Source organism: Bos grunniens, chromosome 18 (genome assembly GCF_055505025.1).
Source record: "Bos grunniens cultivar Pamir isolate PY7600 chromosome 18, Bosgru_T2T1.0, whole genome shotgun sequence".
NCBI classification, from domain to species: Eukaryota; Metazoa; Chordata; class Mammalia; order Artiodactyla; family Bovidae; genus Bos; species Bos grunniens.
The window spans coordinates 58728230-58747670 of record NC_141182.1 but is presented as its reverse complement, the minus strand read 5'-3'; the positions used below and the strand labels follow the sequence as shown (position 1 = coordinate 58747670).

Sequence of the window (19441 nt, the reverse complement as noted above, 5' to 3'; positions counted from 1 at the left end):
CAGTATTCTTTACTCTGTGAGGACATTGATTTCTTCCATTTTATTTCTGACTACTGTACACACTGATCCCTCTTCATGTATACTTTTATCTATAATTCCATACCTACTTCATTTCTGGGAAATTCGTTTTGTTAGACTGAAAGTAACACATTTTAACACTTCATAATATGCAGATTATTTTAAGACCTGTTGTTTATTGCATAAATCTGAACTCCTTTTCTACAAGCAAACTTCATTGATATATTTATATTTCATGACAATATATTTCAATTGGTCTTTATATTGAAGAAGACGCTTGGCATGTCCGGTATAATATTGAGATTCCAAATTTAAATTAGGATTCTGAGGGTGAATAAATGAACTGGCAATGGCTCATTATAGAAATAAATAAAATTCACACTTTTCTCATAATAGTAAGGACTTTGCATTCCTTATCCAGGCCAAGTAGAGCCTTTGTACACTGGAGTTATGGCTCATGAGCAGAAAGGGGCTGACAGTAGGGAAGCACGCTGCAATGATTACAGAGATGTCCACAAGGAACCGGCTGGGTTGATCAAAAAGAGCCAAAAGTACTTGAAAGATGAAGGAAACAATATAAAAGTAGACAAAGGTGCTCCCCAGGAGAACGATGGTTTTAGTAGCTCTGGACTCAGGGGAGGACCTGGAGGAGGCGTCAGTCCTACGAATGTGTTGGACCTGCTGCTTATGTCTGTACAGGATGAGAACCATGGAGCTGCCGGCCCAGAGCGTGAGCCCCAAACATAAAACATCAGGGAACGACAGCAATGCTGCATACGAGGCATCTTTAGCTTTGTCAGTAAGAATAGAAGAACAGTAGCCAAAGTCTCTTTCCTTTGTAATGTTTTTGTCACTCCATTTGCCAGTTATATAGATGGGAAAAATGACATTTACCAACATTTGCAGGATCCAGCACAGGAAAAGAGAGAGAACCACGTACTTGGGAGCTGCTACTTTTAGAGCTGCCCATCTGGAGTTCCAGGGACTGATTGTGATCACCTGAAAGACACTCAAGAGGCAGATGCTGCCAATGGACACTCCCCTCCCCACTCTGTGCAGAAAGAAGAGAAGTTTGCAGCCAAAATCACTACGGATCTGCTTCCACCCAAAGATTGACATTATCTGGGGGACCCCTTTACAGAGGAGGACCAAGGAGTTGGCCACAATCAGGTGCTTAAGGATCAAATCTGTGGACCTTAACCTGTAACCCATGACGTGAAGGATGATATAACTGCAAAGGAGTGAGAAATTCCCCAGGATTCCAATCATGGTTTGTGTTAAGATGATCATGCCTATTATGAAAAAGCTGCTGGCCATCCTTTCAGTTCACAGTCACTGGTACTTGTGAGTTAGAATGTTCTGCGTTGGAATATGAGGCATGGGCTACATGCATAGTGTCAACTGTAATCCAATATTCTCCACTTAACAATAGTTCCCACTTGGAAATATTTGCTTCTTGTGTTTTCTGTTACCAGCAGCCTTTAAAGGGTTCCATGTATAACATTTAAAGAGAACTAATATGTAAAATTAATCACTGGATATACTCATGTGATCACTTCTTCTTCTTCACAAATTTATTAGGCAGGAACTGAAGGGACCTTGGTTATACAGAGGAGTGTAACCTACACCTAGACAGGTTAAGTATTTGTCAAATCTGCTTCTTAATGCAGAGTGAGGACTGAATCCCTTTGGGCTATTCAAGACAGTGGTTCAAGGAACTTCCCAGGTGCTTAAATGATTAAGACTCTGCCTTCCAATGCAGAGGGTCCAGGTTCAATCCCTGGTCCAGGATCTAACATTCCATGAACTCTGATGCATGGATAAAGACAAAAAAAAAAAAAAAAGAGTGCACTGATCACCAGCCATGCAAACAGCTAGATAGTTGCAAGCATATAATAAACCAGATCTATATTTGATTTTGATTTCACAATGATTGATTGTAGACTTGTGGTATTTTGTAATTTTCATATAACATGATTCCATTTATTTGTAAAGCTTTATTCTATGATACCACGTATTCTGAATAAAGTCTTAGCATATTCATACATGAACATCACTGCTGGCAGTAGAATACAGCAGGAACCTGCCTCAGGACAAGGCAATGTCATGAAGACAAGAATGCTTCACTGTGAGGATAGCAACAGAAAGACTCTTGTTCCTATGACAGAAACACAACTGAAATAACATATATGATAGAAATGTTTGAATAATCATATGTAGGCAATAAACCTTAGGGAATAAAACACTAGCATGTGATAAAACAGTTTAACACAAAAGAAAATTATTATTGTCCAATCGTATACTGAACAGTGTGTTATTGTCCGAGCCCAGTGAATAAATTAGCAATGAATTAATATTTGCAACTGACATTACATACAAGACACAGAGGCAAAATTTAGCACTTGTAAAGCATGTGCTCTTGTGTCTTTCATAAACTGACATACTAGATTTGTTAGAATGTCAACAAATTGGTGTTGGTGTCTGTTTCTGATCTGATCACTTACCCAGAATCTTGATATGCCTTTCTCTCACAGACTCTGCTGCTCAGACGAAAGTACAACGAACATACCTTCCAGCTGGCAGGACAAGGGCTTGGTGGGATGGTCATTATACCCAGTATGTGTGTGGGAGGAAGGCAGCCAGATCCTGATAAATGGGTTTGAGACGCTGTCCTCCCCTCCCCTCCTGTCAAAACTGCAATTATCATTTCACCTGCAGCAGCTATGGGACTGCAGGCCTGGGAGCTGAGAACACTTCTGGAAACTTTTCTCTCAGTTGTTAATTACTGGAAACAATTACAAGTTTCTAGTTAGCACCCTTCAGAGACAACTGGCTGTACTTGAGAGGCATTTTCTTTTCCAGGATCCCTGAAGGTGATGGTCTCACGAGGAAGAAATGCTGAAATCACACACATTAGGGACTGACACAAACCATTTGCATCCTTCTGGATTCTTCACTTCCCTGAGCATCTCTGCCCTAATACTAGTACTTTCCTCACCTTCAACCATTGAATGGAACCGTCAATGAATGTATTGGTGAAGAAATGGAATGAGACAAAATACCTGGGAAGTATATTCAAAGAGACAAAAGGAAAAGGAGCAACATCATTAAGAACTCATGATAGGAACCACTGGCACAACTTACATCAATCTAGACTCATTTTCATAATACAAAGCCAATTATTATGGAAATTTTGTAGGAAAATATACTTTATTATAATTGAACCCTGTGATAAGAATTGGGTGCAGAACAAATAAATAGAAAAAAGTGAGGATTTGAAAATAGTTATAAAAGCACCTAGATCTGATGGCTTGATGCTTTTATCAAGTACTTAATTCAGGAGCATCCTGGAGATGAAACAGTATGCCACTAAAAACCAATGCATCAGTGCAAAATTAAAAGAAAATATGAAATACAAGTAGGAGGCTTCACAAAAAGCAAACACACTGACAACTTGATCATGTACTTCTAGCCTCCAGAACTGTGAAAAACTATCTATGTGAAAAACTATGAAAACTATCTATGTTTAAACCTCCCAGGCTGTTGTATTTTATTAAGGCAGGCCTAAAAGGTAATACAAACTGTAAGAGTCTGTCTTTTTGATCCTGAGACTTCCAAGGGTGATCCTGGAACTTATGTTGGAGAAAGTTTTGCCTATGTTCTCTTCTAGCAGTTTTATGGTGTCATGTCTTCTATTTAACTCTTGCAGCCATGCTGAGTACTGTGTGTGTGTGTATGGTGTGAGAGCGTGATTTGACTTCACTGATTTACATGAGGCTGTCCAGCTACCGGAGAGGAGTGGAGAAATAACTCTAGAAAGAATGAAGAGAAGGAGCGAAAGCAAAAACAAAGCCCAGTTGTGAACGTGACTGGTGATGGAAGTAAAGTCCGATGCTGCAAAGAACAGTATTGCATAGGAACCTGGAATGTTAGATCCATGAATCAAGGTACATTGAAAGTGGTCAAATAGGAGATGGGAGGAGTGATCATCGACATTTTAGGAATCAGTGAACTAAAATGGGCTGGAATGGGTGAATTTAATTCAGATGACCATTATATGTACTAGTATGTGCAAGAATCCCTTAAAAGAAATGGAGTAACCCTCATAGTTAACAAGAGTCCGAAATGCAGTATTTGGCTGTAATCTCACAAATGACACAATGATCTCTGTTCATTTCCAAAGCAAAGCATTCAATATCACAGTAATCCAGGTCGATGCCCCAACCAGCAATGCTGAAGAAGCTGAAGTTGAACGGTTCTATGAAGACCTACAAGACCTTCTAGCACTAACACCAAAAAAAGACGTCCTTTTTATCATAGGGGACTGGAATACAAAAGGAGGAAATCAAGAGATACCTGGAGTAACAGGCAACTTTGGCCTTGGAGTACAAAATGAAGCGGGGCAAAGGCTAACAGAATTTTGCCAAGACAACGCACTGGTCATAGCAAACACCCTATTTCAAGCCACAGGAGACAACGCTACACCAGGTGGACATCACCAGATGGTCAACACCAAAATCAGATTGATTATATTCTTTGCAGCCAAAGATGGAGAGGCTCTATACAGTCAGCAAAAACAAGACGAGGAGCTGACTGTGGCTCATATCATGAACTCCTTATTGCCAAATGCAGACTGAAATTGAAGAAAGTAGGGAAAACCACTAGACCACTCACGTATGACCTCAATCAAATCCCTTACAATTATACAGTGGAAGTGACAAAGAGATTCAAGTGATTAGATCTGATAGAAAGAGTGCCTGAAGAACTGTGGACAGAGGTTGCTGACATTCTACAGGAGGCAGTGTTCAAGACCACCCCCAAGAAAAAGAAATGCAAAAAGACGAAATGGTTGTCTGAGGACGCCTTACAATTAGCTGAGAAAAAAAGAGACGATAAAGGAAAAGGAGAAAAGGAAAGATACACCCATCTGAATACAGACGTCCAGGGAATAACAAGGAGAGATAAGAAAGCCTGCCTCACTGATCAATGCAAAGACATAGAGGAACCAATAGAATGAGGAAAATGAGATATCTCTTCAAGAAAATTGGAGATACCAAGGGAACATTTCATGCAGAGATGGGCACAATAAAGCACAGAAATGGTATGGACCGAACAGAGGCAGAAGATATTAAGAAGAGGTGGCAAGAAGACACAGAAGACTATTCAAAACAATCTCATGACCCAGATAACCACGATGGTGTGATCATTCACACTCACCTAGAGCCAGACATCCTGGAGTCTGAAGTCAAATATGCCTTAGGAGGCATCACGACGAACAAAGCTAGTGGAGGTGATGGAATTCCAGATGAGCTATTTCAAGTCCTAAAAGATGATGCTGTGAACGTGCTGCACTTAATACGCCAGCAAGTTTGGAAAACTCAGCAGTGGTCACAGAACTGGAAGAGATCAGTTTTCATTCCAATCCCAAAGAAAGGCAATGCCAAAGAATGCTCAAACTATCACACAATTGCACTCATCTCACATGCTAGCAAAGTAATGATCAAAATTCTCCAAGCCACGCTTCAACAGTATGTGAACCAAGAACTTCCAGATGTACAAGCTGGATTTAGAAAAGGCAGAGGAACCAGAGATCAAATTACCAACATCCGCTGGATCATCGAAAAAGCAAGAGAGTTCCAGAAAAACATCTACTTCTGCTTTATTGGATACAACAAAGCCTTTGACTGTGTGGATCACAATCAACTGTGGAAAATTCTTCAACAGATGACAGTACCAGACCACTTGACCTGCCTCCTGTGAAATCTGCATGCAAGTCAAGAAGCAACTGTTAGAATGGACATGGAACGATGGACTGGCTCAAAATTGGGAAAGGAGTACGTCAAGGCTGTATATTCTCACCCTGCTTACTTAACTTATATGCAGAGTACATCATGCGAAATGCCAGGCTGGATGAAGCAATTGCCAGGAGAAATGTCAATAACTTCAGATATGCAGATGACACCATCCTTATGGCAGAAAGTGAAGAACTCTAGAACTATACAACCTCTGGATGAATGTGAAAGAGAAGAATGAAAAAACTGGCTTAAAACTCAAGATTGAAAATACAAAGATCGTGGCATCTGGTCCCACTACTTCATGTCAAATAGATGGGGAAACAATGGAAACAGTGACAGAATTTATTTCCTTGGGCTCCAAAATCACTGCAGATGGACATGCAGCCATGAAATTAAAAGATGCTTGATCCTTTGAAGAAAAGTGATGATCAACTTAGATAGCATATTAAAAAGCAAAGACATTACTTTGCTGACAAAGGTCCATCTAGTCAAAGCTATGGTTTTTCCTGTAGTGATGTATGGATGTGAGAGTTGGACCATAAAGAAAGCAGAGCACAGAAGAATTGATGCTTTTGAACTGTGGTGTTGGAGAAGACTCTTGAGAATTCCTTGAACTGCACAGAGATCAGACCAGTCAGTCCTAATGGAAATCAGTCCTGAATATCCACTGGAAGGACTGATGCTGAACCTGAAGCACCAATACTTTGGTCACCTGATGCGAAGATTGGATTCATTGGAAAAGACCCTGATGCTGTGAAAGATTGAAGGCAGGAGAAGGGGAGGACAAGATGAGATGCCTGCATGGCATCACCGACCTGATGGGCATGAGTTTCAGCAAGCTCTAGCAGTTGGTGCTGGACAGGGAAGCGTGGCATGCTGCAGTCGTGCGGTCACAAAGAGTTAGACGTGACTGAGCAACTGAATTGAAATAATTACATTCGGCCCACAGATAATTGGGGGAAATTCCCTATCTTGAATAAACTCTTTAGTAAACTTAATGGACCTGAAAAATCCACTTGCCATGTAATATAACATGACTACCCAGATGATGTCACATCCATGAGAGGAGAACTGTTTATTATTTATATAATTATCAATGTTTTCAACACTATGAGCATTTTTACTTCCTGTGATGGTTTCTTACGAGAAAGAAGCTAGTATAAGGGGATATGCCCTCACAATTTTTAGTGGCCTACTCTTTTGTCTGACTCTTTGTGACCCCATGGATTGCACCATGGCAAGCTTCCCTGTCCATCACGAACTCCTGGAGCTTACTCAAATTCATGTCCATAGAGTCGGTGATGCCATCCAACCATCTGATCCTCCGTTGTCCCCTTCTCCTCCTGCCTTCAATCCTTCCCAGCATAATCGTCTTTTCAAATGAGTCCGTTCTTCTCATCATGGGCCAAAATATTGGGGTTTCAGCCAGCATCAGTCCTTCCAATGAATATTCAGAACTGATTTCCTATAGGATGGACTGGTTGGATCTCCGTGAAATCTAAGGGAGTCTCAAGAGTCTTCTCCAACGCCACAGCTCAAAAGCATCAATTCTGCAGTGCTCAGCTTTTTTTACAGTCCAACTCTCACATCCATACATGACTACTGGAAAAAACATAGCCTTGACTAGATGGACCTTTGTTGGCAAAGTAATGTCTCTGTTTTTTAATATGCTGTCTAGGTTGGTCATAACTTTCCTTCCAAGGAGCAAGCGTCACTTAATTTCATGGCTGCAATCACCATCTGCAGTGATTTTGGAGCCCCCAAAAATAAAGTCAGCTACTGTTTTCATTGTTTCCCCATCTATTTGCCATGAAGTGCTGGGACCAGATGCCATGATCTTCGTTTTCTAAATTTTGAGCTTTAAGCCAACTTTTTCACTCTCCTCTTTCACTTTCATCAAGAGGCTCTTTAGTTCTCTTGCGCTTTCTGCCATAAGGGTGGTGTCATCTGCATATCTGAGGTTATTGATATTTCTCCCTGCAACCTTGATTCCACTTTGTGCTTCATCCAGCCCAGCATTTTGCATGATGTACCCTGCATTTAAGTTAAACAAGCAGGGTGACAATAAACAACCTTGACATACTCCAATCTCGATTTTGAACCAGTCTGTGGTTCCATGTCCAGTTCTCACTGTTTCTTCTTGACCTGCATACAGATTTCAGGAGGCAAGCCAGGCGGTCTGGTATTCGCTTTCTATGGATTTCACAGGAGGCAAATCAGGTGGTCTGGTATTCCCATTCTTTAAGAATTTCCACAGTTTGTTGTGATCCACACAGTCAAAGGTTTTGGCATAGTCAATAAAGCAGAAGTAGATGTTTTTCTGGAACTCTCTTGCTTTCTCGATGATCCAATCGATGTTGGCAATTTGATCTCCGGTTCCTCTGCCTTTTCTAAATCCAGCTTGAACGTCTGAAAATTCACGGTTCACGTACTGTTGAATTGGTTACAGTAAAGCTTAAAGGGTTTAAAGACTCATATATCTGCATTTTAAATGGTATGTTTCAGAAATACCAGAACACATAAATGTGTTTTCATCATATCAGTAGAGAGCCATAGAATTTCTTTGAGGTATAGCAAATATTCAATGACACAGCGCACTTTGAACATGATGAGCTGACATCACTCCCCAACCCCTGCATCACTGGACACCAGTAAACAGCCTCTCCTTCCTGACCCTGTGAGTTCACATCCTATGACTGATATTGTGAAGGAAGAGGTAGAATGCTGTTGAGTGCTGTTTCCTCAAAATTTTAGCTTTCCTCCTTTACTGTATGTGCTTTTAAAACAGTTTTGAGGGTATTTTAAATAAACAAGATATTTTCCCCCTGAGCTGAAATTAGAAAGTAACCCTGACTGATTAAATACTATGTGGTGTATGTATGCAATGGAATACAACTCAGCCATAAAAAAAATGAAATAATGCCATTTGCAGCAGCATGAATAGAGTTAAAGATGATCATACTCAGGGGAGTAAGCCAGAAAGAGAACAACAAATACCACATGATATCATTTATGTATGGAAACTAAAATACTGGGGCCTCCCAGGTGGTGCTGGGGGTAAAGAACTCTCCTGCCAATGAAGGAGACATAAGAGACGTGGGTTCCATTCAAGTCTGATCCACTACTTCAGTCAGGAAGATTCCCTGAGTAGTGCATGGCAACCCACTCCAGTATCCTTGCCTGGAGAATCCTCATGGATAGAGAAATCTGCTAGGCTGCAGTCTGAAGGGTTGAACATGACTGAAGCAACTGAGCGAGCGAAAACATGACACAAGTGAACTTATCTATGAAAAACAACAGACTCACAGACATAGAAACAGAATTGTGGTTCCCAAGGGGAAGGTGGGGGAAGGATGGATTGGGAGTTTGAGATTAGTAGATGAAAACTATTAAAGACAGAATGCATCAAGAACAATGTCCTACTGCACAGCACATGGAACTATAGTTAATACCTTGTGATAAGCCATGGTGGGAGAGAATATGAAAAAAGTCACTAAATCACTTTGCAGTACAGCAGACATTAACACCATACTGTAAATCAACATCATATATCAGAAAAATAAATTTTTAATACCTGTGTCAGATATGAAGTGAAGTGAAAGTCGCCCAATCGTAGCCAACTCTTTGAGACCCCCATGGACTGTAGACTGCCAGGCTCCTCTCTCCATGGAGTTCTCCAGGCCAGAATACTGGATTGGGAAGGCGTTCCCTTCTCCAGGGGATTTCCCCAACCCAGGGATCAAATCCAGGTCTCCTGCATTGCAGGCAGATTCTTTATCATCTGAGTCACCAGGGAAGCCCAAGAATACTGGAGTGGGTAGCTTCTCCCTTCTCCAGCTGATCTTCCTGACCCAGGAATTATACTGGGGTTTCCTGCATTGCAGGTGGATTCTTTACCAGCTGAGCTACCAGGGAAGCTATGATTAGACGACAAATTGTGGAATTAATGAATGGGTCCTCTGCCACGTCCTTCATTTCCAGCTCCTCCTTCCTACAAGTAGATGTTACCAAGCTGAATGTGCGTCCATAGGAGTCTTTCAACATATTGTTGCATGCAATTTTCTTATATTTTGTGGAGGGATTTTGCATCTATGTTTATGAGAAATTCTGGCCTGTAATTTTCTTTATATATATTACCATTTTGTGCTTTTGGTATCAGAGTGATGTTGGCCTCATAAAATGTGGTAAAAAGTATTCTCTACTCTTGAATTTTTTTGGAAGTGCTTGGGAAGCATCAGTATTAACTCTTTCAATGTTTGGTAGAATTCACCTGTGAAGCCATCTGGTCCTGACCATTTGTTTGGGGAAGTTTTCTATTACTATTTCAAGCACTGGACGAGTGATCAGTCTAGTCAGGTTTTTTATTTCATGATTCAGTCTTGGAAGGTTGATTCTAAAAATGGACCCAATTCTTCTGGTCTGTCCAAGTTTGTTGGCATAGATAGATGTTCACAATATTGTCACAATTATTTGTATTCTTGTGTAATTATTGCTCTTTTTCTTCTTGTTTCATAATGTATTGATCAGAACCTTCTCTCTCTCTCTTTGTTAAAAGTGAGTCTAATTAAAGGTTTCTCAACTGTGTTTACCTTTTCAAAGAACCAGTACTTAGTTTGATTGATCTTTTAAAAAATATTTATTTATGTATCTGGGTGCACTCTGCCTTAGTTGTGGACTCGGTATCTTTAGTTGCGGCATGCAAAGTCTTAGTTGTCGCATGTACTATCGAGATCCTGGACCATGGATCAAACCCAGGCCTCCTGATTGGGAGCATGGAGTCCCAGTGGACTTAGCTACTGGAACGCCAAGGAACTCCCTGATTGAACTTTTCTACTGTCTTTTTAGTCTCTGTTTTATTTGTTTCCACACTAATTTTATCATTTCCTTCATTCTCCTGACTTTGGGCTTTGTTTGTTTCTCTTTTCTAGTTTCTTTAGGTGTATGGCTACAATGTTATTTGAGATTTCCCTTCTTTTTTTAGGTGGGCCCATATTGCTGTAAACTCCTCTCTCACTTTTCTAATTCTCTTTCCAAAAATGGCTTCTTCATTTCATACCACTGTGAGTAGAATATAGGATATATATGATTTCTAGTTAAATTTGTTGAGATTTGTTTTGTGTTCCAATATATGATTTATCCTTGAGCAATCGAGCCAGGAGCTGTACCCATGGCTGACAACTCAAAGAAATGGATACCTTGGTGAGTGAGTAGTCTGAGCCACAGATTGGGTACCCCAGTCCTAGGGTCCTGTGTGTTTGATACAAGCCACATTGTCTGGTGGGAGAAGCGCTGGGATGAGAAGAAGAGCTATAGGAAGGTAGGACTATGCTCATGAGGAGCACACATTGACTAGTCCATGAGGCAGGGAAGACAGAGGTCTACTCAAGTAGCTGCTGTTTTACCACAACCAATTCACCACACACCCCAACCCCAGTGGAATGAACACACCAGTCCTCCTCCCTCCATGGCACTGGATCTGGAGCAGTCACTGTGAGGGAAGAGTTGATGGAGGGACACAGAGATAACCCACAGCCAGGGCAGAGCCTGGGTGGAGCAGTGGCAGCCACTGTTGGTGTTGATTCAAGCAACCCCCCAGAAGCAGCCCGGAGATCATGTGACAGCTATTTCACTACAGCTCATTACACAGGGATAATTTGCAGGTAAATATGCAAAGAACTGCCTACCCTGAGGAGCAGTTTCACAACAGTTGAGAAGTGATAGAGGATGGGGAAAGTTTAGAGACACAAGGGACTTTCCACCCAGACAAGACAGAGGGGTCTGCTCTAGTGGCTGCAGAGTTTCCCACGACAACCTACCACCTACTCAGGTGCCCAGCCTGAACACAGCAAATGCTTCTGCCCAACTCAATCCATGTCATATCGCTGCATTGGATCTAGGGAGCCTACAACCAGAGAGAAGACTTCACCAAGGGACACAGAACAACCTGGTTCTGGGCCAGAGCTGTTCCACAACAGCTCACTTCTCAACCAATGCTTAGGGTCCCCATGAGCTCCTGCAAGCTGTAAAGAGCAGCTCCATAACAGGGTGGGGGTTGTAAAGACAGGGAGCAGTCTTCAACTGTGAAGGACAATGGGAACTTGCACTTGAGGCTGCGACAGCACAGCCATTGGCACCTACATAGGCAGAGCATCAGACCCCTGTCTGCCCATGGTTCCCAACTGACTCAGACGTCTTCTTCCTCTGGGGAAATAGACCCAAGGTGTGGAGAGGAAAAACACACACTTAGAAGAAAGAGATTCACCTTGGGCCTGACCCAAAGAGTTTCTGTTCTAGCACCTAACTGGAGTAAAAACAAATAACGAATTCTTCCACTATGTTTCCTGCAAGAGACTTACCTCAGATATAAATCTGCAAAGAGACAAACACACAGAGACTAAACAACACACTACTAAAATATGATAGTGAAAGGTTGTTGTTGAACAAAACAAAGACACCAGGATTTTTGGCCTCTGGAGGATAAGATTTCAACTCGGGGCCAGAGACGAGGCTTGATCACTCAGAGCTTTTGTGTAATAGTTTTATTAAAGTATAAAGGAGATACAGAAAGCTTCTGACATAGGCATCAGAAAGGGGCAGAAAGAGTACCCCCCTGCTAGTCTTCAGCTGGATGTTATATAGTCACTAACCGTCTGTTAATGAAAGAAAGGAATGTCTTAAAACTCAGAATGGCACAAGGCCCCTCATCCATAAGGTGCATTTTGGGATAATCTTGACACTAGACGACTCATCCCAGGCCATAAAATGATTAACTTGAATCTTGTAGAAGGGCAGATTACCATACAAATAATTTTGTTTACATAGGTTAGGGGAACAGTATCTGAATATAATATTCTGGTTTGTCACGTAGGTTCTCAGCCATTAGGCGGAACCGATTTGAAGACAGAGTTTGGGGTAAATGCACAGTACATTAAATAGCTTAAGACAAACACTTCCATAAGAAAAATGCATTGGTTATGTCAAGGTTTGAGAATAGTTAACTTCAGGTGAAACCAGGTGTCATTATGGCAGCACAGTATGTTAAGAGAAACCTCCTTTTAAATTTGTATAGAGAAGAAAAAAATATTGCTAGTTTGTTTCCTCCTGCCACTTAAGAGAGACAAAAATGTCTGACACTTGCAGGCTATTTCCTCCACTTGGAGACTCCTGGTCTTCCTGCCTGTTACCCTCTCAATAGGTTCAAAAAACATATCAAGAGTAAATCAGAAATTACCAGAAGACAAATGAGAATAACAACACAACTTTCCAAAATTGATGGAACACAGTAAACACAGTTCTAAGAAAAAACTTTATATCAATACAGGCCTATTTCAAATGTCTGAAAAAATCTAAAGAAAAAACCCAAATCCACATAACTGACCAAATTTCTAGAAACAGTCTTTGATGCTCGGGGCTGGTACATGGGATGACCTAGAGGGATGGTATGGGGAGGGACATGGGAGGGGGATTCAGGATGGGGAACACGTGTACACCCATGGTGGATTCATGTTGATGTACGGCAAAACCAATACAATATTGTAATTAGCCTCCAATTAAAATAAATATATTTATATTAAAAAATAAGACTGAATTAGGAAGAAATAGACAATCCTGAATGAAAAAAAGCATAATGGCTGTCTGAGGAGGCCTTACAAATAGCTGTGAAAGAAAGAGACGTGAAAAGCAAAGGAGAAAAGGAAAGATATACTCATTTGAATGCAGAGTTCCAAAGAATAGCAAGGAGAGATAAGAAAGCCTTCTTCAGCGATCAATGCCAAGAAATAGAGGAAAACAATAGAATGGGAAAGAGTAGATATCTCTTCAAGAAAATTAGAGACACCAAGGAAACATTTCATGCAAAGTTGGGCGCAATAAAGGACAAAAATGGTATGGACCTAACAGAAGCAGAAGATATTAAGAAAAGGTGGCAAGAATACACAGAAGAACTGTACAAAAAAGACCTTCACAAGCCAGATAATCATGATGGTGTGATCATTCACACTCACCTAGAGCCAGACATTCTGGAATGTGAAGTCAAGTGGGTCTTAGGAAGTATCATTACAAACAAAGCTAGTGGAGGTGATGGAATTCCAGTTGAGTTATTTCAAGTCCTAAAAGATGATACTGTGAAAGCGATGCACTCAATATGCCAGCAAATTTGGAAAATTCAGCAGGGGCCACAGGAATGGAAAAGGTCCATTTTCATTCCAATCCCAAAGAAAGGCAATGCCAAAGAATGCTCAAACTACTACACAATTGCACTCATCTCACACGCTAGTAAAATAATGCTCAAAATTCTCCAAGTCAAGCTTCATCAATACATGAACTGTGAACTTCCAGATGTTCAACTGGTTTTAGAAAAGGCAGAGGAACCAACCAGAGATCAAATTGCCAACATCTGCAAAAAAGCAAGAGAGTTCCAGAAAAACATCTATTTCTGCTTTCTTGACTATGCCAAAGCCTTTGATGTATGGATCACAATAAACTGTGAAAAATTCTGAAAGAGGTGGGAATACCAGACCACCTGACCTGCCTCTTGAGAAACCTATATGCAGGTCAGGAAGCAACAGTTGGAACTGCACATGGAACAACAGACTGGTTCCAAATAGGAAAAGGACTACGTCAAGGCTGTATATTGTCACTCTGCTTATTTAACTTATATGCAGAGTACATCATGAGAAATGCGGGGCTGGAGGAAGCACAAGCTGGAATCAAGATTTCTGGGAGAAATATCAATAACCTCAGATATGCAGATGAAATAACCCTTATGGCAGAAAGTGAAGAGGAACTAAAAAGCCTCTTGATGAAAGTGAAAGAAGAGAGTGAAAAAGTTGGCTTACAGCTCAACATTCAGAAAACTAAGATCATGGCATCCAGTCCCACCACTTCATGGCAAATAGAAGGGAAAACAGTAGAAACAGTGGCTGACTTTATTTTTGGGGGGAGGGCACCAAAATCACTGCAGATGGTGATTACAGCCATGAAATTAAAAGACGCTTTCTCCTTAGAAGGAAAGTTATGACCAACCTAGATAGCATATTGAAAAGCAGAGACATGACTTTGTCCACAAAGGTCTGTCTAGTCAAGGCTATGGTTTTTCCAGTAGGCACATATGGGTGTGAGCGTTGGACTATAAAGAAAGTTGAGCGCTGAAGAATTGATGTTTTTGAACTGTGGTGTTGGATAAGACTCTTGAGAGTCCCTTGGACTGCAAGGAGATCCAACCAGTCCATCCTAAAGGAAATCAGTCCTTAATATTATTTGGAAGGACTGATGTTGATGCTGAAACTCCAATACTTTGGCCACCTTCTGTGAAGAGCTGACTCATTTGAAAAGACCCTGATGCTGGGAAAGATTGAAGGTGAGAGGAGAAGGGGACGACAGAGGATGAGATGGTTGGATGGCATCATCGACTCAATGGACATGAGTTTGGGTAAACTCCGGGAGTTGGTGATGGACAGGGAGGCCTGGTGTCCTGGGGTTCACAGGGTCGCAAAGAGTGGGACACGACTGAGTGACTGAACTGAATCAAAAACCTCCCAGAAAACAATGTCCAGGGACTGAGGGTGTCACTGTGATTCTATGAAATATTTTTAAAAATAAAATCTATCCTTCTTGTTGTTGCTAAATTGCTTCAGTCGTGTCCGACTCTGTGCGACCCCATAGACGGCAGCCCACCAGGCTCCCCGGCCCTTGGATTCTCCAGGCAAGAACACTAGAGTGGGTTGCCATTTCCTTCTCCAATGCATGAACGTGAAAAGTGAAAGTGAAGTCACTCAGTCGTGTCCGACTCTTAGCGACCCCATGGATTGCAGCCTACCAGGCTGCTCTGTCCATGGGATTTTCCAGGCAAGAGTACTGGAGTGGGGTGCCATTGCCTTCTCCTCTATCCTTCTTAAACTATTTCAAAAAGTTAAAGAGGAAGAGAACATTCTTCAATTTATTCTATCAGGCTATCTTTACATTTATATCAGTACTATAAAGAGACACTACAGAAAATTACAGATCATTTTCTTGATGAATATGGTTGAAAAAAATTTTCAACAAAATATTAGCAGACAGAATCAACAATCTATTAAAGATATCATAAATGATTACCATGTAGCATTGTTCCAGAGATGCAAGGATGGTTAAAAATCCACAAGTCAATCCACGTGATACACCACATTAAAAAAGGAAGATAAGCACAAGATTTTGTCAATAGACATAGAAAAACCATTGACAAAATCTAACATCCATTCATGGTAAATACTCTCAGAAAAATGAGCATAGAGAAAATACATCTCCACATAATAAAGGCAAACCCACAGAGGTGGATATCTGAAAGCTTTTTCCTCTAAAATCAGGACCAAGACAAGGATGCTCACTCTTGCCACTCTGGTTCAACAGTATTTGGACAAAAAAGTAATAAGAGACATCCAATGCCTAAGAGAAGAAAACTGTCACTACTATAGAGAAATGATACTTTCTATAGATAACCCTAATGTCTCCACCAGTAAACTAATGAATTCAGTACACACACACAATGGAATATTCCTCACCCTTTAAGAATAAAATTTCACTGCTTCTACCATAGATGGACCTGGAAATCATTCTGTTTAGTGAAACAAGTCAGACAGAGAAAGATAAATACTGAATATTATCCCTTGACATACGGAAACTAAAGGTAGTACAAATGGATGGAAACAATGATATAGAAAAAGGCTCTCGCATATAGAGAATAAACTAGTGCTTACCAGTGGAGAGAGAAAGTGGGAAGGGGCAAGACAGAGTAAAGATTTAGAAGTACACATTACTATGTAGAAAATAAATAAACTACAAGGACATACTTTACAGCACAGGGAATATAGCCAATAGTTCATAATAACTTTAAACAAAGTATAACCTATACACTGAACCACAATGTTGTACCTCTGCCACTACTATAATACTGTAAATCAACTATAATTCAAGGAAAAATTTGACATAAAAGAAAAGTTATGCATTGTGATATGTGGTTGTAATGGCAGTCACATTACAATATTTATGTGTAACAAATTATCACATCTTACACTTAAAATTCACACAATGTTATATGTCAAATATATTTCAGTTTTTTAAATCTGCTGAAATATATTTTTCTTTCGGTGTGTTTTGTATTGTACTTCACTTCAAACTGCTCATTTCTACATGAAAATATTTAAATGCGCTAATCTCCCTGCAAGACTCTTTCTAATAAATACTGCCATCTCTCTTAACAATGTGAACTATAAACTTGTAACTGGCTCCCAAATTTTTACCTGATTTTACCTTCGCGTAGTAACCAGGGTATTCTTTACTCTGTGAGGACATTAATTTCTTCCATTTTATTTCTGACTACTGTACACACTGATCCGTTTTCATGTACACTTTTATCTATAATTCCATACCTACTTCATCTGTGGGAAATTCGTTCTGTTAGACTGAAAGTAACACATTTGAACACTTTATAATATGCATATCATTTCAAGACTTGTTTATTGCATAAATTTGTGAACTCCTTTTCTACAAGGAAACTTCAATGATATGATTTTTTATGAGGTATTCATATTTCATGACAATATATTTCAGTTGGTCTTTATATTGAAGAAGACATTTGGCATGTCCAGTACATTATCTTGAAATTCAAAATTTAAAAAACCTAGATGTCCATCAGCAGATGAATGGATAAGAAAGCTGTGGTACATATACACAATGGAGTATTACTCAGCCATTAAAAAGAATACATTTGAATCAGTTCTAATGAGGTGGATGAAACTGGAGCCTATTATACAGAGTGAAGTAAGCCAGAAGGAAAAACATAAATACAGTATACTAACGCATATATATGGAATTTAGAAAGATGGTAACAATAACCCAGTGTATGAGACAGCAAAAGAGACACTAATGTATAGAACAGTCTTAGGGACTCTGTGGGAGAGGGAGAGGGTGGGAAGATTTGGGAGAATGGCATTGAAACATGTAAAATATCATGTAAGAAACGAGTTGCCAGTCCAGGTTCGATGCACGATGCTGGATGCTTGGGGCTGGTGCGCTGGGAGGGCCTAGAGGGATGGTATGGGGAGGGAGGAGGGAGGAGGGTTCGGGATGGGGAACACATGTATACCTGTGGTGGATTCATTTTGATATTTGGCAAAACTAATACAATTATGTAAAGTTTAAAAATAAAATAAAATTAGAAAAAAAATTTAAATTAGGATTCTGAGGTTGAATAAATGAGCTGGCAATGGCTCATTATAGAAATAAATAAAATTCACACTTTTCTCATGATAGTAGAGGATTTTGCATTTCTTTCCCAGGCAAAGTAGAGCCTTTGTACACTGGAGTCACGGCTCATGAGCAGAAAGGGGCTGATACTTGGGAAGCACGCTGCTATGATTACAGTCATGTTCAAAAAGAACCAGCTGGGCTGAACAAAAAGAGCCAAAAGAACTTGAAAGATGGAGGAAAGAGTATAAAAGCAGACAAAGGTGCCCCCCAGGAGAAGGATGGTTTTAGTAGCCCTGGACTCAGGGGAGGACCTGGAGGAGTCATCGGTCCTACGAATGTGCTGGACTTGCTGCTTATGTCTGTACAGAATTAGAACCATGGAGCCGCCGGCGCAGAGAGTGAGCCCCAAACATAAAACATCAGGGAATGACAGCAATGCTGCATACAAGGCATCTTTGGTTTTTATATTCTTCTGGTCAGTAAGAATATTAGAACAGCAGCCATAATCTCTTTCTTCTGTGATGTTATTGTGACTCCATTTGCCAGTTATAAAGATAGGAAAAATGACATTTACCAGCATTTGCAGGATCCAACACAGGAAAAGAGAGGGAACGGTGTACTTGGGAGCTGTTACTTTCAGCGCTGCCCACCTGGAGTTTCAGGGACTGATTGTGATCACCTGAAAGACACTCAAGAGGCAGATGCTGCCGATGGACACTCCCCTCCCCACTCTGTGCAGAAAGAAGAGAAGTTTGCAGCCAAAATCACTGCGGATCTGCTTCCACCCAAAGATTGTCATTGTCTGGGGGACCCCTTTACAGAGGAGGACCAAGGAGTTGGCCACAATCAGGTGCTTAAGGGTCAAATCTGTGGACCTTAACCTGTAACCCATGATGTGAAGGACGATATAACTGCAAAGGAGTGAGAAATTTCCCAGGATTCCAACCACAGTCTGTGTTAAGATGATCATGCCTATTATGAAAAAGCTGCCAGCCATCCTCTCAGTTCACAGTCACTGGTACTTGCGAGTTAGAATGTCCTGCGTAGGAATATGAGGCATGGGCTACATGCATAGTGTCAACTGTAATCCAATATTCTCCACTTAACAATAGTTCCCACTTGGAAATATTTGCTTCTTGTGTTTTCTGTTACCAGCAGCCTTTAAAGGGTTCCATGTATAACATTTAAAGAGAACTAATATGTAAAGTTAATCACTGGATATACTCATGTGATCACTTCTTCTTCACATATTTATTAGGCAGGAACTGAAGGGACCTTAGTTATACAGAGGAGTGTAACCTATACCCAGACATATTTGTCAAATCTGCTTCTTAATGCACAGTGAGGACTGAATCCCATTTGGCTACTCAAAACAGTGGTTCGAGGAACTTCCCAGTCTTAAA

General features: G+C 40.6%; 1 protein-coding gene and 1 pseudogene across 1 annotated transcript; both read right to left on the bottom strand.

Annotated features, from left to right (window-relative positions):
- Positions 1-271: 271 nt before the first annotated feature.
- LOC147354420 (vomeronasal type-1 receptor 4-like) lies at positions 272-1856 on the bottom strand. Its single transcript, XM_086353967.1, has one exon. It carries the CDS (start codon positions 1333-1335, stop codon positions 406-408), a length of 930 nt encoding a protein of 309 aa, XP_086210093.1. The 5' UTR covers positions 1336-1856; the 3' UTR covers positions 272-405.
- Positions 1857-17945: 16089 nt separating this feature from the next.
- LOC147354419 (vomeronasal type-1 receptor 4-like) lies at positions 17946-19157 on the bottom strand (annotated as a pseudogene).
- Positions 19158-19441: the final 284 nt, after the last annotated feature.